At 42.1% G+C, this 24296-nt stretch overlaps 1 protein-coding gene across 2 annotated transcripts in view; it reads right to left on the reverse strand.

The window, feature by feature from the left end:
- The window catches only part of LOC124144487 (CD109 antigen-like), a 31718-nt gene extending 8409 nt beyond the window's left edge, over positions 1-23309 (reverse strand). For both annotated transcript variants that reach the window (XM_046513902.2, XM_048387672.1), the window contains exons 1-24: positions 23156-23309; positions 19242-19316; positions 17650-17828; positions 17360-17385; positions 16267-16420; positions 15584-15654; positions 15125-15256; positions 14161-14203; positions 13841-13925; positions 13457-13565; positions 12892-13116; positions 12255-12482; positions 11601-11699; positions 11218-11280; positions 10548-10745; positions 9455-9604; positions 8657-8764; positions 7363-7447; positions 5403-5556; positions 4042-4159; positions 3096-3209; positions 1848-2078; positions 1080-1218; positions 209-385 (exon numbers count right to left, since the gene is read on the reverse strand). In XM_046513902.2, the coding sequence (XP_046369858.2) occupies positions 209-385; positions 1080-1218; positions 1848-2078; positions 3096-3209; positions 4042-4159; positions 5403-5556; positions 7363-7447; positions 8657-8764; positions 9455-9604; positions 10548-10745; positions 11218-11280; positions 11601-11699; positions 12255-12482; positions 12892-13116; positions 13457-13565; positions 13841-13925; positions 14161-14203; positions 15125-15256; positions 15584-15654; positions 16267-16420; positions 17360-17385; positions 17650-17828; positions 19242-19297 (2944 nt within the window). In that variant the 5' untranslated portion in view covers positions 19298-19316; positions 23156-23309. The remainder of the gene's footprint in view (positions 1-208; positions 386-1079; positions 1219-1847; positions 2079-3095; positions 3210-4041; positions 4160-5402; positions 5557-7362; positions 7448-8656; positions 8765-9454; positions 9605-10547; positions 10746-11217; positions 11281-11600; positions 11700-12254; positions 12483-12891; positions 13117-13456; positions 13566-13840; positions 13926-14160; positions 14204-15124; positions 15257-15583; positions 15655-16266; positions 16421-17359; positions 17386-17649; positions 17829-19241; positions 19317-23155) is intronic.
- Positions 23310-24296: the final 987 nt, after the last annotated feature.

The raw sequence follows: 24296 nt of genomic DNA on the forward strand, positions 1-24296 counted from the left end.
TAAAGATTTATTTCCCTTGGCAGTTTGAATAGGGTTTGTCGTGTACAATGATGTATTTGGGAACATTTCCTGGATCAAGCAAAATTATCATGCAACTCACCAACTTCCGACACTTGTAAATCATCATGCCACTCACCAACTTCTGACTCTAGTCAATCAGCATGCCACTCACCAACTTCTGACACCAGTCAATCAGCATGCCACTCACCAACTTCCAGATAGGACTTGATCTTATCCTCCAACGCCCTTGTCATTTGGTTGGTCGCTTCAAGGTAGTTGGCGATGTAGATATTGGGAGCAAACTTCAGCATGTTCTGTTCCCCACATCCAGTTGGCAGGGACAGGAGGTTTTCCATCCCATCAAGGCTTGGGCCAAGCAGGTCTCCTGTAATGGACAATAGTTGACCCATGGTGTATTAACCAACCAACGTTCATTTAATTAACACAGCCTTCGTATGCAACATGCCTGTAACTACACCAACATGAATATCACGTGTATCACCTTTTGACGCAGAGTTGTAATAAAACCACCTCTCAAGTTATTAATGGGAACATCTTTTATTTTTCAACAAATCAGTGTAACTTGACTAACCAAGTCCATGTCACTGTGACATAGCTATAAGCAACCAACTGTCGCTGTCATGAATTACCTTCATCAACCAACAACCAACAAGTTTATGTCAAGTATCTGCCAAGAAATAGTTATCAACGAAGTACTATCAACGCACTGTCAAGAAATACCTCTGTCACACAGAAATTATCAACCAAGTACTACCAACGAACTGTCAAGAAATACCTCTGTCATACAGCAGTTATCAACCAAGTACTACCAACGAACTGTCAAGAAATACCTCTGTCACACAGAAATTATCAACCAAGTACTACCAACATACTGTCAAGAAATACCTCTGTCACACAACAACTATCAGCCATATACTACCAACGAACTGCCAAGAAATACCTCGGTCATACAGCAATTATCAACCAACTGTCATCTACGTACCACTAATTAACTCCAACAAAGCAGTAATCAACTAACTCCAGAGTCACTGTCACTGATATGCTCAGTGTCAACTTACCGGTCACTGTGAGCCGAACTCTTTCAGACCCCTCAACAAGTCCAGGTGGAGAGGAAACCTTAATCGTCTTGGAGAACGTTTTGTCTGATGTCAGGTCAACGAGAACAGGGATGTTTTTTTCTTTCCTGATACCTTCTGCCTTTTTGAAAAAAATGGATACAATTAAAATCTATATCATCTGAGGTGACTATTGCGAAAGTAATCTTACAGGAATTAACGTTCTCCTTGAGTGCGAAACATTGGCATGTTTCTTCCTTTTAGTCATGCCGCTGTATTTGATTTTGTCATAAGACCAAAATCTGCAAATGATAGAAGTGTCTCGTAGTTAATAAACAAGTAAAGTCGACCATCAATGTCCAGAATCATTTTGAACCAATTCCTGTTTACCCAAACTGGCTCTCATCACACATGTAGGTAAATACATTAAAACAATATGGTGTAAGTGTATCTTTGGTCATCTTGCTCATAGCTGATGTTCTCTTTCCTTACATTTTTTATTTGTATTCCTTTATTCCTGCAAGCCGCTGTATTTGATCATGTCATTAGCCCTAAATCTAAGTGATAGAAATGGCTTGTTGTTAGTCACATACAGACGATCATCAATATCCAGAACAAATTTGAACCAATTCCTGTTGACCCGAACTTGCTCGCAGCTTACCCTGTCCTTTGATCGTTATGTGACAGATTGCAAAACACAATGTATTAAATAATTCAATTTAGCATGACATTTTGTTTAAATAGTTACATTTATGTCCTTCATTGACAAACCTTCACTCTCAGTTGCCTCTTGACGGCGTCAGCTGCTGCTGGGGATCTGGCGGAGACCTCGATTTCGACATCGCCAATGATTGAAGGAACTATTGGAAAGTAAACAGCTTTGGCTTCACCTGGGCCGACCATATACGTCTGAAGCTGTGGTTCAGAGGTCAGGTTTTCTTCACCACCAGAACCAATAACGACACTCTGGAAACCGCTGTTTTTCTTCAGCTCAACGGTTACCTATAAAAAGGTAATATGACGAGATATCATACTCAATATGTTCATTCTCTCCCATCTTAGGTATATATTATTCAAATCACTTACATAATAATAGGATAAGGGACTTGGCACGTGATGTATCACAAACCTTTGTAGAAAAGCAAAATGCACGAAACATGTCTAAATAAGAGGTTCGCAAAACGGATAAGCTTATCCTGCCTCGTCCATGGGCCCTCAAACATATGAAAGATGTGACCCAATGACTACTATAAACCTTCGGTGACGTCGACTAATTGTTCTACACGGGGCTTTCAACAGTACCGTATTCGACATAACAAGCGCCCAGGGCGCTCTCAAAATTAGAAATAGGGGGCTGTTATTAGAATATAATTTTGGTCAAAAACAACAGAGTTGAAAGATCCTTAATTTCGTGGTTTATGCTGACAGCCTGAAATGTTTACATACAACAGATATATTTTTCGAGAATTTAATTTTTCCATAATTAAGGATGCATATAACACATATTATACACGAATAAATAAGTCTTGTGTACATTGATCAATCGGAAGGGGTGATAATTGGGATTGTTCACTAGCAAATATATCAGGAATTATTGCCGTGGGCGCTTATAAGAGCGGGGCGCTTATTACGTCGAATACGGTATTTGGAGCAAATCAAGGTGAAAGCCCGGAGCGACTTTGAATAGGGATGTCTTACTTTGAAGTTCTGTTTCTTTTTTAGTAAGACCTAAGGTTTTACTTTGATTGAATAACACCTGCTTTGAGGTTTTACTTTTGTACGTATCAAAATCGCTTCTGATGTTGATTTGTTGACTGGTTAAAAGTCAAGAATTTTTCACATGAAAATTCGATTGTGTGAAACCACAGATATCATGTTCAGTATTGTTACCAAGAAATAGGCTACACACCTTTCAGCCATGTCGGGAACGCTTTAACCACTGGGCTACCTCACACCCCGACAGCAGTGTGTACGAAGCATCATGCCACACTTCTGATATCAATGTAGACCGTGACCTACCTCTTCCACTGAGGGCAGGTAGTTGAAGACGTTGGCCTGGAGGACCACCTGCTCCCCGCGCACCACGGACAGCGGCAGGTTCAGACTGACGAAGAAGGACCGGAACACTTGAAGCTGTGCAACATAGGAATACAAACGTGGGCGAATGTGACTGATTTTACGCCATTTGGCATATCACGACGGGGGACGTCAAGAATGGGTTTCCTAGTATACTTTACCGATGTGGGCAATCGAACCCGTGTATACACGATGCCATTGAGAAAGTGGTAAAATGTAAGATATTTCATAATTTGGATTACACTCTCTTTGTTAAGTATTCTAGTACTAGTAAAATGGCATCGTGTATTCATGGCTTTCATGAGAACCGTGTCAATTTACATTTCTCAGAGGGGTACACGAAGTACGTGATCTAGACTATCAGTTTTCGGACTTTTATTTTGTGGAAGCGTTGGTGGCTAAGTGGGTTAGATCGCCGACTTTGTAGGCTGGCGATTAGGTGCCTCGCTCTTTGAGTGTGGGTTCGAGTCCCGGATAAGACTAAACCAAAAAGATCTAGAATCTGTACTTTACAAAGACAGTGTCATCCCAAATATTACCTATGTGAGATCGAACCCGTGTCTATACGACTTGTGTCAACTCTTCTAGTCAACACATAGGGCCCCTTCAAAACATTATAGGAAGATGGGTGAAGTGTGTACGCGTTGGAAGTTCATAGCCATCAAAATATGGTTGAAAAAGTCTCAGCATATTGTTCTGATATATATAATTTCTTATGAGCATACACTAAATAGGATGCTTAACTAGAGTAAAGAAGTTTGAGAAAGACGGGTGACAGACGTTCACTAAAAGCATAATCTCATATGGGGCAACACGCAGAAAGTGACGTGGATCCTTACAGGTATATGACATTGTTAATAAATATACGATATTGTGGCTTAATGTTCACCTTCGCCGAGGTAGGTGCTACTCCGAGTCCGGAGCGTGGGCTGATGGCGAAGGCACTGGCCACCCAGGATGTAATGGTGTCAGGGACAGTTGTCTGGATCGATGTCCGGCCGTCCGGTCTGCATTACAATGAAACAAAAACCAGAATCCTTCTACATCATTATATTTTCATAACGACACCAATCCAGTGGCTATGTCTTTTCCTTGTCTCTTGGTTCCTTGAATTCCAACCCATCTACCTCACCTCCAGATGCTATTTAGGGGCGGTCGGGTAGCCTAGTGGTTAAAGCGTTCGCTCGTCACGCCGAAGACCCGGGTTCGATTCCCGACATAGGTACAATGTGTGAAGCCAATTTCTGGTGTCCCCCGCCGTGATATTACTGGAATATTGCTAAAAGCGGCGAAAAAACATACTCAATCAATTAATCCATATGTTACATGTGAGCTTTATTTAGCGATCATAGGTTTCTGGCGTGCCCAAGGGACGCAACTCTGCACAGTGAATCGCGGCGCCTTAGACGACTGGGCCACCCGTGCCCCCATGGAATCTTGTGATGTATTCGGCCATGTCGGTGCAGAGTTGCGTCCCTTGGGCACGCCAGAAATCTATGATTGTGGGTTCGAATCCCGGTTCGGCCCGATTATGTTTCTAGGTTTGTCAGCACCATACCCGTGCTCGTGGGTTTCACCGAAGTGGTAAACGTCTGAGACCTGCATCACTTCGGACTTTCCGCGGCGTTAAGCCCAACTCACTTACTCACTTATTGGTGGAGTTTTCGCTAGCACGGTGAGTATTCAGCTATTTTGCTCTGCCACATATATGTCTGTTTGTCAGATTGATTTTGCAATTGTGTAAATATAGAATAATTGTAGGTTTGGGTAATAATTAAACATTTGTAATAGTGAGTCCTTCCTTTCGTTACTTGAGACACTGTATCACTCGTAACATAGATGAAGACCTCCCCTCCATAACATCCTTATATGGCGGCCTATTATCTCCCATGCTGTCTTGATAAGATCTGCGGGGGGCACGGGGGACCCAGTCGTCTAAGGCGCCGTGATTCGCTGTGCAGAGTTGCGTCCCTTGGGCACACCAGAAACCTATGATTGTGGGTTCGAATCCCGGTTCGCCCCGATTATGTTTCTAGGTTTGTCAGCACCATACCCGTGCTCGTTGGTTTCACCGAAGTGATAAACGTCTGAGACTGCATCACTTGGAGCTTTCCTCCCACATAAAGCTGACACGCCGCGATATAACTGTAATGCTGTTAAAAGCGGCGTTAAACCCAACTCACTCACTCACTCACTGATAAGATCTGCACCATGCAGCTGGTCATGGTCTCACAATGAAAGTAGACTCACCCGACTGTGGTATTCAGCCACAACCACGTCTCCGGGAAGATCTCTCTGACTCTCTCTACCTTCTTCAGGACAGGGGAAGTGGGTGCAGCGTATCCCCTTTCCCTGGACTTGCTGGAAACACGGGGGCGTTTGGCACGTCCCGATCCCGAACGACCTGTTATGACAATAGTGAATGAGTGGGTTAGTTGGGTTTAACGCCGCTTTTTTCACTGCGGCATGGTATCTCAGTGGCCTTGCACTATAAATCTGCATCGGTCTGGACAAATACAAGCAGCCACACACACGTGTATGAACGTCGCTATATCAGTGCCATAATCTTGAACGCGACGTTAAATCCCATTTCACCTCACCTCACCTACAATTCTTCAATGTTTCCTATTACTATTCTAATACTTTTACTATTCCTCCCGTACGACCTTTCATCCATTGTCACCAGTCATCTTATACAAACTTTCATCCATTGTTACTGCACACCCCATATAACCTGACCTTAAAACCCATTGTCACTACTCATCCCATACAACATTTTATCCAATGTTCTACCCAACGTAGGGGCGGTCGGGTAGCCTAGTGGTTAAAGCGTTCGCTCGTCACGCCGAAGACCTGGGTTCGATTCCCGACATGGGTACAATGTGTGAAGCCAAATGTAGTGTCCCCCGCCGTGATATTGCTGGAATATTGCTAAAAACGGCGTAAAACCATACTCACTCACTCTACCCAACGTTAGTATATCCATCCGTTGTTACAATATATCCATTTTTATAATTTTAATTTGATGCTACTTCGGTATATGGCTGTACCTATTACGATGCGACGTACACTTATTCACTTAACATCAATTTAATATACAGTAAACTACGGTTATAACGAACACGCTTATAACGAACTGACGGATATAACGAACTTACTTTTTAGTCCCGACTATTTGCTTTAGTTATGCTGTATATATGCTTATAACGAACTACGGTTAAAACGAACTAAAATTAGTAGTCCCCTTGAGTTCGTTATAACCGTACTTTACTGTATATGTATATTAGGTTTCATTCTATTTCATTCTCGTCCAAGTTACTTTCATCCAATTGGTGTATTCATCCTATGCTACCTTTAAATAATGTTACTATTCATCAAGATGTTCTTCTTTATCGGTTTGAAACATTTAATATAGTACTTGCTTCTTTCATCCGTCTCAAGCGCAGCTTATTCAAAAGCATATTCGCAAACACACGCATGTGATTACCAACCACAAGCCCTGGTTTTATGTGGCAGTGTTTTTTTTATAGTCAGAGGTAATGATTGTACCTGGCAGAACTTTAATGAGGCCCTCATACATTGGGTTATGAAATTCGTGAGCGCATTGGCCTTATAATCGGACCGACCGCCTCCGTGGTTTAGTGGTAGAGCGTCCGTCCGGAGAGCGGAAGGTCCGGGGTTCGATGCCCGGCCGCGTCATACCAAAAGACGTTAAAAGATGGTACTTGTTGTTACCCTGTCTTGCGCTCGGCATTAAGGGGCTAAAACAAGGACTGGTCGGCTCGGAGTCAGTATACTGTGTCTGAGTTGGGTATTCGTGTTAAACTTCGGCATGGTATTTCAGTGAGCTAGCACTATAAATCGGCATCAGTCCGGACAAGTACAAGCAGCGACACAAATACACACACGTACATGCACGTATAGCACGTATATAATAGCAATAATTTTGGACGCAATGTTTGACCCCATTTCACCTCACCCAATAATGGGGCCTATTATTGAATGGTGCTGTCACATATTTGCCCAACTGTATTGCATTTACCATGTCTATTGCAATATAATTTGTCAATATTCTACATGGATATTTCACAGTTTATTTCTGCATGTAACGAATCCTGGGTTAAGCTTCGCATTACAATTTTGGAATCTGCACTTATCACTAGTTCCAGTAGAGACTACATTGATATAAATGGCTCGACGAAAAACTCACCCGATGTTCTAAAATTATATTCACGCCTCGAATCTCTACCAAAATAGTGCAGCTGTGCATCAGTGATGACAATGACTCCAGCTCTCTGCAACATTACATTATACAGGGAAAAAACATGTCAACAACATCCAGTATACGGTGTAAAACATATCTACAGCATCACAGTATGGAGGAACATAATATATCTACAGCATCACAGTATGGAGGGACATAATGTGTCTATAGCATCACAGTATGGAGGTACATAATATATCTACAACATCACGGTACGGAGGTATATAATATATCTACAACATCACAGTATGGAGGGACATACTATATCTACAACATCACAGTATGGAGGGACATAATATATGTACAACATCACAGTATGGAGGGACATAATATATGTACAACATCACAGTAGCGAGGGACATACTATATCTACAACAACACAGTAGCGAGGGACATAATATATCTACAACATCACAGCATGGAGGGACGTAATATATCTACAACATCACAGTATGGAGGGACATAATATATCTACAACATCCGCGTCATACCAAAAGGCGTTAAAAGATGGTACTTGTTGTTACCCTGTCTGGCGCTCGGCATAGAGGGGCTCAAACAAGGACTGGTCGGCTCGGAGTCAGTATACTGTGTCTGAGTGGGGTATTCATGTTAAACTGCGGCATGGTATCTCAGTGGGCTGGCACTATAAATCGGCATCAGTCCGGACTAGTACAAGCAGACACACACACACATGCATGCACGTCGCTATATAAGTGCAATAATCTTCGACGCGACGTTAAACGGCATTTCACCTCACCTCATCTCACCTATTTTATTACCTTTATTGATAACTAATTCTAAACTAAACCACGTAATTACGAAAATTATTTTTCAGGTTCAAGGAGACGTTTAAACGATCGGGGGTTGGGGGGTGGGGTGGGGTGTGTGGGGTGTGTGTGTGGGGGGGGTGTGTGTGTGTGTGTGGGGGGGGGGGTGTGACTTTAACCACAGGACCATGTAACAATAAAAATATAAAAGTCGCAAAAAAATCATAGACGAGGCCAAACTTTTTATTTTTATTGTTACATGGTCCTGTGCTTTAACAGATATAATATTGAAAACGGATCCTGTAGGGGACAATCTGACTCATATGGATCGTCCTTAAAAAAATGTTTTGCATTTGCCCGAGAAACCATTTTGTGGTATTTGCAGTTGATGCTTCCTAAGGATATTAGGGAAATCTAGTACTTGAAGTACTGAGATAATCTCGGTACTGCGCAAATGACCTCCTTCATCTCACCTGGAAAATTTCTGTTGCACTCGTGCCGGATGTTGGAACCGGGAAACTCCATCTTAAGAAGTCAACCCTTGGGGCGGTGTAATCATACTCCCTGAGTTCCTTCATCACCTGGGCATCCACAGAGGGAAATAAAACTGATTCAAATGGTTAAGGCTTAATTACAGTAAACTACGGTTATAACGAACTCAAAGGGACTACTATTTTGAGTTCGTTATAACCGTAGTTCGTTATAAGCGTGTTCGTTATAACCGTAGTTTACTGTACACAATTTTACAGGCATATTGAGGTTTGACACTTGAGGTTTGTATCTACACTTCCGGTGTTATGGTAAGACATAACATATTAAAAACAGATAATAACCAGTCGATGTTATCCGCCGAAACGGAATAAAAAGAGAAATGGAAATTCTGTGAAAGGATCACTATAACTCTACCACAATATCTACCACAATAAACACTCTGCTCCACGAAGCCATATTGGAAGTAGTTTCGTGCATGTGACAATCAAATGACTACAACACAGGGGCAGTCGTCAACCTTTTATAATTGATCAAATTGATTTCCGTTTGCTTTTGTCTTGCAATCAATGTGTAGACCTAATTTCTGTTCACAGAATGATCTGTCTTCAAACATGGCCGTCATGTTATACGAACTACATGAAACAGGAATTGGCGTTACAGTTTACGGTGAATCCATGCAATACCACTACTCCATTGCTAACCAAGGTATTATGCAATTAACGGAACAAGCCGAGTTGACCCGAATGTACTCAATACACATGTAAGCTGTAACAAGATACCTGGTCTGTTGAGATGTCATTTCCGGTTTTAAGAAGCTGCACGCTTTGGTCAACGGCCAAAAGGAAGGCAGATGATTGGGGATCCGCCGTGATGTCGACTGTCACATCCGTGTGGGGCTCCGCCTTCTTGGTGCTGTAGGCGATACCAACCTACACAGAGGTAACACCTATAATTCCCAAACAGTCCCGAGTGTTGTATCAGAAAATACATTAAGCCCTCCTGGCATTTTCAAACTTCTCTCCCTCCCCAACAAGTAGCGTTCGCATGACGTTATCATCGGACTGTTATCATAGTAACAAGCAATCAGCTTAGTCAGTTTGCTTATAATAACTGGCACTGACTTGACGATAACGTTGAACTGGATCTGACAGTGACCCACAAAGCAGTGTTGACGTATGCTTGTTGTAGCTCTAGTTATCTTTATGACTTCGTCTAACGGTACCCCACGAAGCAGTATTGGCATACGCTCGTCGTTGTAGTAGTAAGATCTCTTGATTAAAACTGCATTTGATGGATCCCCAATATCACCGATTCTTATAGAATGCTGTGGTGTAACCTGAGTCGCCACGGAGACCGATTCGTGAGAAATAATCCTGGGTCTCATTTAACAAAGCGGTCTTTTTGCGTTACGACAATGGTAAGTCTATTATGTCAAAGTATAGTCGGACGATATTGTGTTTAGTGTAGTCTTAGGACTAAGATCGCTTTTTTCGACAGGTTGGGGGCAAATTAGATAATTCATTTCTTACTCAAGTTAACTTTCACAAGGAAAAATGTGTTTTCTATAAAAAATCAGACACCCTCCCCCCACCGCCCCCCGGCTGGCTACGGCACTGGTAGAACTCCTGGTGTTAATGATTATATACAATCGTCTTACCAGGCCCTGATCTGTGTGGAACACTTGGTGTTAATGATCATACCATCGTCTTACCAGGCCCTGATCTGTGTAGAACACCTAGTGTTAATGATTATACACTCGTCTTACCAGGCCCTGATCTGTGTAGAACACTTGGTGTTAATGATTATACAATCGTCTTACCGGCCCTGATCTGTGTAGAACACTTGGTGTTAATGATCACACAATCGTCTTACTTTGTTGGCGAAGACTCCGTCCACGTTGAAGCTGATGGAGTCAGCAACGATTTCCCCGTCGGGTGTGACGAAATTAACGAGGATGTGTGCCGTGGGAGACATCGTGGCGAGGACGGGAACGTTGAGAATGAGGGATTTGTCTTCGGTGGAGATGGGGCGTACTATTCCACCCTTCACCACAACCCCACGCGACATAATCTGTAACGGACCATAGCATCAGGAGCCTTGAATTTTACACAATAAATCAGTGATATGAAAAATAGATGAGGTAATGTTAAAGCTGGTTGAATAAATAGAAAAAAAGATATATCAACATAAATAATCAAAATTTACCTCCTTATTATATCCATCAATTTATAAAGAGTCTGAAACTGAGATGAGGTGAAATGTGGTTCAACGTTCAAGATAATTTCGCTTAAGGGGCATTCACACGGTACAACTAGTTGGTACAACTTGTACAACATGAAGGTAACTTTCCTTGTATGAAGGGTATGAAGGGTCATATTTACCTGGTATGAAGGGTCATACTTACCTGGTATGAAGGGTCATATTAACCTGGTATGAAGGGTCTTATTAACCTGGTCTGAAGGGTCATATTTACCTGGTATGAAGGGTCACATTAACCTGGTATGAAGGGCCATATTTACCTGGTTTGAAGGGTCATATTTACCTGGTATGCTACCTTTCCAGGTGGAGATGTCGCCTGGATTTCAAACTCGGCGTTGTCACCAGCCTGCAGCATAATAGACGTATATATCATGCAAAACATAAGTAAAATGTCCAAATGCAATATCCGAGGGCCCTGCATGATATTTAATAATGTGCTAGAATTTGATGCTACATGCTATGAAATAGATGGACGAGTGAGTGAGTTTGGTTAAATGTTTAGTTTTGATGTGGGAAAACAAGCAGTCCGTCACTAATTTTAAAAACAGTATAATGCCCGCATATAAGGATCATAGTCGGGGGGAACCTGGGATTTGAACCCACGAACCCAGATGGCAAAGGGAAACAACTTTGTACATCGGACTGTGGCACACTAATGAATCGTACTTTCAGATTAGCTGTGCGGAGCCTGACTTGAACAAAGGTGTCGCTCTGCGAATGACTCTCGGAAAGATGTTTGGAGGCGTGGATGTTCTTGTAGTAAGCCTGGAACAGAGACACACAGTTAGAACAATCCCATGCGGGAATTACTATCACTACAATGTTCCTAACCCTTACACCATGCCCAGTGCGCAGTCTGATGGCTTTTCTCCGAGATGAAATGTGCATCGTGTACAAATGGTTTTTCATTTAATTACAACTGAACGTGAAGCCTACCCTAGGTGTTTAATCTCTAACTTTACTTCCGGGACAATTACGATGTATTTGAAACAAACAGACATGGTCATTCATTGTGTGATTACATGGCTTCAAAATGTCATATTGTGCTTCATAATGTCACCTCGTTCTTTACTATATTAACTGTCTGTTTTTCGTGGCTTCATTCAGTCACATTAGAGCTTCATGATGTTATATGTCACGATGTTGCTTCACGCCATATCGTCAATTCATTGCACTTCCTCTATGGAGGTTGCTTTATTAAGTTATTATAATGTCATAAAATTCCTTCCTTATGTAATGTCGTCAATTCATAATCATGACGATTATGTCGTCAATTCATGTATATTTATCTATAGTGTACATACGTTTTGACTTACGTACCCTCATCTTAACGTCTGTTGTATTGTCCGGTATATCAAGGTCCAGAGGGATAATGCCATTCTCAGGTATCCGGAGGTTAAGTATAGGCAGGGAATAGCTGCCGGTGAAGGCGTTGCACTCATAGCGATTCTGATAGGCCTCCGTTCGCCTATAGTCTACACACGTGTACACCTGGATGGTGGAGTTCGCATCAGAGATTGGACGGTCATCTTGTTGGGTCACTTTCACCTAGATTTGAAAAAGAAGGTATTAACCATATATTTGCAACTTTAGGATGAAAACCATGCACAACGGACAACAAAATCGGATCTAAGTTTTTTATTCCATTGACATGTTTTCAGATGTACTTTCCGTTTATTTTGGTCTGGCGTCTGTCCATACTTTAAACATTCTTATCTTAATTGTACAATTTGGATGAAACAAATGTAGAAAGGTAACATTCCCCTGTGTCTTTTGGTTATGTAAGTCCTGTGGGGTGGTGTGTGATGTTGATAGTTACATATGCAGGTCCTATAGAGTAGTGTGCTACGGTAATGACAGCTACATAAGAAAGCAATGTAGAGTAGTGTGTTTTGTACCGACAGCTACATTAGTAGGTCATGTAGAGTTGTGCGTTACGATATTAACAGCTACATACGTAGGCCCTGTAAGGTAGACCCGGCTTGAAGTTACTGGGGCTGGAATTCAGGAAGGTGATCTTGTAGGGGTCAGTGTAGTAGACAACGTTTGAGGAGCCGTTGAGTGTCTTCCCAGTTAGGTCCTCCTTGACCTCTGCCAGTACAGTCACCGTTTGCTGGTTCAGGTACGACTGCAGCTTCTTGATCTCTCCCATGGACACCGAGAACCGGGCACTGCCATCAATCTGCACAGAAATGGCACAATGTAGTAACATCACTTTTCGCAGGAGTACCGCTGTGTTGCGTAAAGCAACAAAAAACAACTTATTTTTATGCAAATTGTGTGTGTAGAGGAGGATTCTTTCGCGAACACCTGGTGTCATCAATATTTGTCACAACTAGTTCTCTTTCGCGCCAATGGAATCTGTTTCTGCAGATAATCGAGACTGACTTGAGACGTTTTATGTTTACATACGATGGTCAGTCTTATCAACATCCAACATAACACAATTCACTTGACCAACACAACTATACTAGAGCAACTTTTACCAGCGTACGCAGGTAACTGCTTATGTGATGACTTACTGGAAACGTCTTCAGAACTGATCTTGCAAAGTTCCCGCAGGAGTTCCTGATGGCGCCGACAAACACCCTCAGTTCCACCATGCCTTTGACTCCTTTTCCATACGTGTAGCTGGATGGCAAGTTCACACATGTGTTTGGCGTGCGTAATTTGCAGCAACCTTTATTTCCTATCACGTCTTAGAATTGCAAAATAATTGTCTTCTGGAGACAGTGGTGCCAGGTCATCAAAGCGGAAGTTTTGGAACCCAATGAAATGACGATTGGTCGTTTGTACCGACTATGAATCATTACTGTTCATAAGTATCACAATTACTTTACTATTACTACAAAGAATTGACTTCCAGGCGTTTCAAGAAAAAACAAAACCCGAAGCTGCATACATACTTGGCTTTGACGGTTCCGGAAAGGTCGATGTCAGTTGTTAGAGAAAAGGGAGGCAACTCTACCTTCACCTCAAACTTTGGCAACTCTGTGCACAAGACACAATTTTATTAACTATGGAATGTAACGTATACGATTCTACTTTCAGTATCAATGCAAAAGTGGACTTCGATGGTAAGTGCACAATTGGATCAAGACGTTTTGTCTATGATAGTGTAAACATATCACCTTAAACTATAACATCAATGATATTGGACAATTGGCAGAATTAATTTTATATATGAGACTGTTAATTTATGTTCTTCTTCACATGCTGTACTCACCATATTGTTGGACTGTGAATGTTTTCTTTTCGTTTAAACCTACCTGTTACGAAATAAGTTAAGCATATTATTTTATGTGCACATTAAAACAGCGTATGGTTCATAGACAAGATAGCACTATTCCATATACAATTCCAATTGATGTTTGTTGACTGAATAAATCCATTACGGCAAAAAGAAATAAAGTGAGTTCATCGTGTTTTTTCAACACACAGAAGCCACAAAATAGTGGCAAACAGGGGGTATGCATTGAAGCATTATTATAGGAATGACGCACGACACCAATCTCAACAGAACGCTCTGTCAAACAATTTCAACACTGGCTTAGAAGCTAATCGATTCATACACAGGAAAGGTCTTCACGAACTTTAGAAACTGTTATTTCAAACACAGTACTGCAGTAAAAACAGTATCTTCCTGAGGCAAAGGTGTCAACTGACAATAAAAGTCCAGTTTTCACCCTTACCGAACTAGGCAGGAATGTTTGGGCTCGATTGAAGCGCCACCAGTGTCTGTTACCAGTGTCAGAGTTATGCCCCTTCTATGTCCCTCCTATTTGACCAATCAGATTCCACCACTCATATCACTTGCATTTGCTTAAAAAAATGACGGCGACAATCAAAATCTATATTGTAATTAATAGGGTCCTTCTTCGCTGAGTTCATCAAATCATGTGAGCACCTAGCTTAAAAACATGAAAGGATGGAAAGTATCTGCTGACACTGAGTTTTGCAAATCCTGCAATCGACAGAAAACTGCAAGGTACTTTACGAACCGGATGTCGATTTCGTTACGCGATATTAATTGGACTATGCATGGACTCGTTAGTCCAGCCAAAACATAACTCCATAATTCAAGCCTTGTTCGGCAAGGGTGGAAACTCGACTTATGAAGTTAATTAACTCCCTTGCCTCGGGAAGATGTAAAAACAAAAAATTCTCTAAAATGCGAGAATTGTTCTCACAAACTCAGGAACGGTGACTTCTATCTTCCAGTCCCCAAGAACCGGCTGGTCACTGAGCAATATGTCTCTGTGGTTGACCCCTGTCCCATCCTGCAGCGAAACCCAGCGGCGAATTCTGTTGTTTCGTGGATCCTTAAGAGGAGTCGGACAAAAATAGTTTTAATACAGAATCTTAGGTATATACTTGTTGGAATGGTCAATATATTCATATTGAAAATCACACCGACAGTAGGGGGTCATTTTGAGTTAAAGAAAGAAGCACCAGAGGCATGTTAAATCAAACTTGTGTTCCCTTACAGATTGAAGACACACACACAACTTTCAGATACTGATATCTCATATTTAAACAGCACACTGCTTGTCGGGATTACGCGGTGCAGTGTGCGACAAAATGTAGAACGTGTCTATAGTTTATTAGTTTACATCATGTTCTTTATTTATAGGTATTTGTGTACTCACATATATGTCGACATCTATTTTGCCTTGGTACACCTTCATATCTGGGTATACGGCAAAAGCTCTGAAATGAACTTGAAGAAGAACAGGTAATCACAAATATATCCTTGATAATGAATTACATGAAATAGTGATTCACGGGGCTGTCATTAAAGATGCCGACCATTGCGGTCGGGGTGGTGGGACTTTAAAAATGGATTTCTTCCATAAAAAATGTCCACATGTGTACGAGAAGAAACTTCAAACTTCAAAGCTTTTTGGACATGCTGGATGGCTTAGAGGGAGTAAGTATGGTTTTACGCCGCTTTTAGCAATATTCCAGGAATATCGCGGCGGGGGACACCAGAAATGGGCTCGTGTCTTCAGCGAGACGAGCGAAAGCTTTAACCTCTAGATACCCCAACGACCCTGGATGTCTCAGAAGGGTTGTGATTAAAACCTCACTGTAAAAGAGAAAAATGTCCTGTCGCTAACAATAAACACAGCACCACCACCACCACACCCCACCCGCACGCACGCACACACACAGACACACGTACGCACGCACGCACGCACGCACGCACGCACGCAAACACGCACACACACTCTGCATCACGTGATATGGAAGGTTATCATTCAGAGCCACATGAACATTCTATCATAATTGTTCCATTGACTTGCTTTTCCTTTGGGGTCGAGGTCCTTACCTCGCTGTCCTGGCTTGTACATGGCCTTGTCGGTTTGAATGAACACTGATATGGTCTTCCTGGCTATAGTGAGGCGTTCCTCTCTCTCAAAGATGAGTCCCCCTGACCCCTTCACCTTCAGCAGGTAACTTCCAATGACAGTTGCTTGTGGCGCCTGGAACAACAGCATTGCAATCTCAGTGAGGTCAACTTAAAGATCGGTCCGTTCGACAAAGCGATCTTAGAGCTACAGTCGTAACTCCCATTCTTTAACGTTGTCTTTGTGCTAAAATCGCTTTGTGGAACGGGACCATGGAATGATAACTGCAATGTTACCTTTGAGTATTTGACCTGACATTTCGACAACAAAGATTTACAGTCAAGACCGTTGGCTGTGACCTCTGCTATCAGATTGACAGTGAATACACTGCTGCATCCAACAGAGAAAGCGCCTTGCTTATACACGTATTTGACCATTCAATAACAAATAGACCAGAGCTTCACGGGGTCTCCAATTTATTTCTAAGATAGCATAATGGTCGTAAATGTTTCAATTACTTTGGCAGAAGAAAGTTCGGCTTGTCAGTACGATGAAGATTTTTGTTTCCGTAACGCAGGTGCTTTGATACAGATTATTTGGGTAAATTCAAATAACTAAATCCAATAGACTTTTGAAATTAGTTCGTTGTATTTCCGTATCATTTTCAGTCCGTATCTTTTTTCTATTTACGAATACGGGTGGCCCAGTCGTCTAAGGCGCCGCGATTCGCTGTGCAGAGTTGCGTCCCTTGGGCACACCAGAAACCTATGATTTTGGGTTTGAATCCCGGTTCGCCCAGATTATGTTTCTAGGTTTGTCAGCACCATACCCGTGCTCGTTTGTTTCACCGAAGTGGTAAACGTCTGAGACCTACATCACTTTCCTCCCACATTAAGCTGATACGCCGTGATATAACTGGAATGCTGTTAAAAGCGGCGTTAAACCCAACTCACTCACTCACTATTTACGAATAACTGCACATCATATTGGGGATCCCTATTACATAATAAATATGTTCCTACTACGGGTTCAGTTGGGCTAATGAGTGAGTTAGTGAGTGAGTAACATACTTACGACCAGTGTAACAGTGTCTGGCGCATCTGTAACAGCAAGTGCATGTGTGACTTAGTCATGGGCGAACACCAATATATCACACATTTATATTCACTTTCAATAATAAACAAACATTATCTCCAAATCACCCCTCAAAAGTCCCCAACATGCCTTTATTTACCAACTGTAATTGCAATCAACAGCTCCAAAACGGGGATAATTCTCCTACAAACGCATGAAGACAGAATTGTTTGGTATCGGTTACTGTTTGGGCAGTTGCATATGTTCTTTGAAATGTCAAAAATACTTACCCTGCTTGAAACGTCGTGTGACGGTGGTGATTGGTGTCTTCACGTAGTCGGTGTTGTTGTACCAGGCATGGACGATGCTGATATCAACGTCGACGAGAGAACTGGCGTTTAGGATGTTGACGTTGACGACGAACGGCCGTCCTAGGGTAATCCGCTTCGTTGCTGTGATCAGGTACGAGCTGGTAAAATGAGAAATGACAGACACTTAAGTCCTGAAGATTTGTTTGTTTGTTGTTTAACGCCGGACATATTCCAGCTATGTGAAAAGACAGACACTCAAGTCAGAAATGATCTAGCCATATGACGGCAGTAAAATAATCCAATCTGGACCCGACAATCCTGTGATTGACATCATGAGCATCAATCTACGCAGTTAGGATACGATGACATGCATTAACAAAGTCAGCGGGCCTGACAACCTCGTCGCCTCTTGCTACAAGCAGGGGTTGCTGTAGACTTTTTCTAACCTGGATTTTCATGGGTACAGTCATGAATTTTAAGAAACATGCTGACGCACGTTATAGTTTCAGTGTATATTGAAGCTCTTTGTGTGTTGACTTGGAGGACGTTTCCAGCCAACAGATCAGTGACGTATGTTTAGAGACACGGGTGGCTCAGTCCTCTAAAGAGGGGGCATGGGTGGCCCAGTCGTCTAAGGCGACGCGATTCGATGTGCAGAGTTGCGTCCCTTGGGCACGCCAGAAACCTATGATTGTGGGTTCGAATCCCGGTTCGCCCCGGTTATGTTTCTAGGTTTGTCAGCACCGTACCCGTGCTCGTGGGTTTCACCGAAGTGGTAAACGTCTGAGACCTGCATCACTTCGGCCTTTCCTCCCACATTAAGCTGACAGCCGTGATATGACTGGAATACTGTTAAAAGCGGCGTTAAACCCAACTCACTCACTCAGTCCTCTAAGGCTCTGCAGTTCGCTGTGCAGAATTGCGTCCTTTAGGCGTACCACAAATCTATGGTCGTAAGTTCAATTCCAAGATTCGTTCTGATTATGTTTCTCGCATTGTCGGCGCCATATCCGTGTTCGTGGACTTTACCAAAGCCGTAAACGACAAAGATGTGGATCACCCACCACATCAAACTGACACTCCAGGATGATTACTTGTCAAAGCTGGGTAAAACGGATTTATCATTAGTATTACGCTCTGTGTGGCCTGAATGATAACGAGAAAAGGTTGTGGCCCCGTTCCACAATGATGTGACTGCAATGATGAAACGACATATACGCATACACAGCGTATAGATCGCTAAGAGAAACGAGACCCTGTTTGTCTGGTGTAAACGTCGAAACATCTTTTGCCCAATGAAAGAAAACATATATGGTGCTGATGGCCGGTGTTTAATTCTTTTACCGATACACATTAAGCTAAATACGTTACACCAAGCTGGTATGGGTCCAACGAAGCTATACCATCCAAACCACAAACATGTGACAATTGAGTTAAAAGTTTAATAAGACACCTTGAAACAAACAAGAAGAGTTCAATAGGACACAAATGTCCAAATTATTGACACATGTCAACCTGCTTAGTGGCTACAAATAATTGAACAGTGGTCCATTCAGTTGATTTGTACTTACTTCTCAGCGTGGACTGTGACAACGAGGAGTAGGGCAACTACCGCCGTGACCAACATCGTGTCGGTGGAGCTGGAGCTGAAACAGTGGACACTTGTCAAGCAATCGTCAAAATGAGAAGCTGGTTGGTCTGGAAACCCACTTTTAGTACTATTACTCGTCTCAGCTGTAGAGCGAGTTCATGTCCTGCGTTTGATGAGCAGTACAGGGAACAGTGAAGCAATCATTACCTGTCCCCTGTTTTATACTGCTCAGAATGCAGGACCTCGCTCTCCAGTCCCACTGCGCTTAACACATTTCTAATCTTAGATTAGAAATACATACAAACTATCAACAGGTTAAATAATGTGTCGTAACTTTTGGATGTTCGTGCTGTAAAAAGGAAGTTTTTCGTAAAAAGTAAATACTGCTTGCGTCAATTCGAGATTAGCCTGCCAGCGATTATACACTATCAGGTGTTTATGTTGACAAGCTAATCTATAAACTCAGGCCACAGTGGAAGAGGGGAAGCGTCAGTAACCTGAAGTTTTCGAAAGTTACATACATGATGTGAAAATTAACATTAGAATTGCCGTGTATAACGAATAGTCTACTTGATAATGTATGTTAGTAGTGGGGGTATAATCATTGTAACTTGTCCAGGTATTTAACGTGTGGAATTAGTATCGATACTGTGTATTACATTTCTACACATATGTGTGTAGTTAGTGCCAATAATGTGTGTTACTTGTCTAGTTATATAATGTGTGTAATTAGTGTAGATATTGTGCATTACTTATTCAGATATATAATGTGTGTAATTAGTGTCGATAATGTGTGTTACTTGTCTCGGTATATAATGTGTGTAATTACTGTCGAAAATGTGTGTTACTTGTCTAGGTATATAATGTGTGTAATTAGTGCCAACAATGTGTGTTACTTGTCTCGGTATATAATGTGTGTAATTAGTGTCGCATTACTTATTCAGATATATAATGTGTGTAAGAAGTGTCGCAATGTGTTACTTGTCTAGGTAAATAATGTGTGTAATTAGTGTCAATAATATGTGTTACTTCTCTGGGTATATAATGTGTGTAACTTGTGTCGATAATATGTGTTACTTGTCTGGGTATATACATGTAATGTGTGTAATTAGTGTCGACAATATGTGTTACTTGTCTACATATATTTTGTGTGTAATTAGTGTCGATTATGTGTGTTACTTGTCTCCAATAAAAAAAAAATCATATATTTTGTGGGTAATTAGTGTCGATAATATGTGGTTCTTATTTAGGTACATAATTTTTGTAATTAGTGTCGACAATGTGTGTCAGAGGTATTAAATACACATATATGTTTTCATGCAATATTTCCGCAGTTTGGTTCTATGATATATTGAAGCGGTCATTTTGATGAACCTACTAGCTGGCGTGGCGAGTTTCGAATCTCATATTCTTCAATCGTATGGTCGTGGGGATTCAAACACAACCGTGTTAGAAATTCAAAGTAATACAGACAGGTCGATGAAACTATTCTGAAACCATGGCCCTGTAAACGCACGCATTACAGGAAAGCTACCGTCGTCATCTACAATGCCATGACCGACACACACCCAGAGGAACCAATGCTGAATGGCTGAATGACTGAATGGCTGAATGACTGAATGACTGAATGACTGAAAGACAAATTTCTGCTCACGTCAACGCCCAGTAGAAAACTGTTTCAAGACTGCAGTGTCTATTGATGACAAAAGGTCACGTTGATAAACCGGTACGCCTCATGCCACAAGGACAAGGACAACATCGTCAACAATCTTCGCAATCGCAAATATTAGTCATTGCATGTTGATTCATTTATAAGTTATGCATCATATGTTATCCGATTTGCGGGTATTAACGAGTATTCGATGCCCAAAAAATCATTGCCACAATTGGTAGGAACCGCAGCAGGTTAATTTGGAACAATTATGAAGTAAAATCAGGATTTGAAATTGCCAACCGGGTTGGTTAACAAAGAAGTGCTCTTGAATAAAACAAATTCGCGGTGCAGTGGTCATCAGAAAATCATGGTCTAACGTAGAATCGATACCCCTGAAATTCTTAAATGTCATAGTATAATGCCATTCATTTAACATTTTCTGAGGAAAGGGCACTGTGCATGTTCAGTTTCAAGACAGGATGCCACTTGTTTTTACATATTCTGGTTTAAATATGCTTTCTACGGGTTTCAGGTATAATGACCTCCGTGCAAGCGTCCCTCTGCAGCTCACAACACTGTCCTTGTCCTTGACCTTCTATGGCCGCTAGACGGCAGCACTTGTGCAGGGGGTTTGCTGAGCGTTAAACGGATCATCGGATATATGGTTCATCTATTTTGTTTGTTTCTTGTTTAACTCCGCATTCAGCAATATTCCAGCTTTATGACGGCGGTTATGAGTCTGGACCAGACAATCCAGTTGTTGATATCATGAGCATCGAACTACGCAATTGGGATACGATGACATGCATCAACCAAGTCAGCGAGCCTGACCACCCGATCCCGTTAGTCGTCTCTTACGACAAGCATAGTTACCTTTTACGGCAAGCATGGGATGCTGAAGGCCTGTTCTACCCCGGATCTTCACGGGAAGAGTTGTAATAGATTGATTTATTTTTGATAAACGCCGCCCTCAGCTATATTCCAGCCATATGACGGCGGTCTCTAAACAATCGAGTCTGGACCGGACAATCCAGTTAATGCGCAGTCATGCGTAATTGGGATACGATGACATGCATCAACCACGTCAGCGAGCCTGACCACCCGATCTCGTTACTGATGTTAGACTGATTCCGCGATACGAAACGCTCGGTGAGGGCCGATGGGATGTTACGCAGGGCCAGGCATAGAGTAACTTTCCAGATGGGGGAAATGGCTACACTGTATGTTTGTGTTAATGATGACCATGTTTTTGACGTTAGAGCTGTAAGCTTATCGAAACTTTCAAATAATCGACCAAATATACGGTGTTTCATAATCTCAATGCTTTTCTAAATGTCATAAAGGGACGCTGGGTCGCGCCATCTGTTTTAACAACAAAACTTTGAGTGAGTGAGTGAGTGAGTGAGTGAGTGAGTGAGTGAGTTGGGTTTTACGCCGCTTTTAACAGTATTCCAGTTATATCACGGCGTGTCAGCTTAATGTGGGAGGAAAGCCCGAAGTGATGCAGGTCAGACGTTTACCACTTCGGTGAAACCCACGAGCGCGGGTATAATGCTGACAAACCTAGAAACATAATCGGGGCGAACCGGGATTCGAACCCACAATCATAGGTTTCTGGCGTGCCCAAGGGACGCAACTGTGCACAGCGAATCCCGGCGCCTTAGACGACTGAGCCACCCGTGCCCCTACTTTGTTTGATGACCTAAAATCCTAAAATTACTGTACCCGAAACTGCTGGAAAAATAATTTGTCAACGAGTTTTACACTAAGAATAGTAAATAGTGTATGCCACAGCGACCAGTTTCAATATCACCGATATTATATTAACAGACACATCACAATCGGCCTTTACGTGTCTTAGTAAATGTGTGATAGAAACGTTATCCGTATCGCACTGGTATTTGACATGTATTCGTGGAGTTTAGAATAACTACGTGGCTTTCAAAATAATGTTTTATGGTTATATTGTAGAGATATACCATGTAAAATATGACAATATGTAACAGACTAATCAACACAATGGGTTGTGTTTAGCATGTTGTATTACTGAAACGCTTCAATAGCACACATGGTATCTATAACTGAACTAATAAAAGTAGCTGAAACAAGCCACTAGTCTTATGCACTGAATTATTGCATTCACTAGTTCAGTCGTGTGAAGATCATGAGCATAATCTTCTTTAAATACAATACTTGATTTTTGTTTTAAATAGTCGGAGAGGACATCGAAGTGCACCTACCTTTCCCTGCTAGAGCCACCGGCTGCAGACTGTTTGTGTGTGTTGGGGGGTATTGTTAGTAAACAGCCCACGTAAAGAGCGTCCGGAATGGAGTAGCTCACATTGAGGGGACATTCCACATTTGATGAGTTTAGCGCTTTGAAAGTATTTCAGTACTGCTCAAAGTTTGCTAAGGATCTCCAGGCATTACGTCAAATTCTGTGCATCAGTTGAAATAGCAAAAGAGGAGTTTGCGAAAGCACATTTGGGGACGACGATCAGTGAAGTCTTGTATCCCGATTCATCAGTGAAAAGTACTTGACCCCAGTCTGTCCAAATGAGGGGATCTTCAACCCAATCCTAACGTACCTGCATGTGTCGGGTCAGTGGGATACGAATGCATGCCGCCTGGAGACTAGCCTCACGGAGAGGGTTTGCGCAGTCTGTGTAGAAACGTTAAAGCCACTGACGTTCGGCAGAACATGGGTGTGGTGGCAGTCGTGAAGTGATGACGTCGTTCTGCAATCAAGGAGAAACCTTCTCGCTGTGTGGTAGATTGGTTTGGTTTGTAGTTTAACGCCGCACTCAGCAATATTCCAGCTATATGACGGCGGTCTGTAAATAATCGAGTCTGGACCAGACAATGCAGTGATTAATATCATGAGCATCGATCCACGCAATTGGGATCGATGACATGTATCAACCAAATCAGCGAGCCTGACCACCCGATCCCGTTAGTCGCCTCTTATGACAAGCATAGTCACCTTTTACGGCAAGCATGGGTTGCTGAAGACCTATTCTACCCCTGAATCTTCACGGGTCTGGTAGAACGCTGTCGGCCACCTGTATGTCGCTGGGTAGCTGATCCAAACGTCTGGTATTGATTCCATGTCCTGTTGACCACACTTTAGCTTACACCAAAGACTTTTCCAACATGACGTTGTGTTGATCCAGCTCCAAGCAAGCCTATGCAGCTGCCTAATACTTCGCTCGTCAAAAGACGTCTTTAACGTTGAGGAGCATAAGTGCATTCAGTTGATGAAATCCTTAAGGTTTGTTAATCTTTATTTGTTGGATGGATATTTTGATTTCGTCAAAACCTGATCCTTAGCGAACTTTGAGTAGTATATAAGACGTGTTGACGTTAGGAGGGAGGAAAGCC

Source organism: Haliotis rufescens, unplaced genomic scaffold (genome assembly GCF_023055435.1).
Source record: "Haliotis rufescens isolate VD_foot unplaced genomic scaffold, xgHalRufe1.0.p SCAF_7, whole genome shotgun sequence".
Taxonomy (NCBI): domain Eukaryota; kingdom Metazoa; phylum Mollusca; class Gastropoda; order Lepetellida; family Haliotidae; genus Haliotis; species Haliotis rufescens.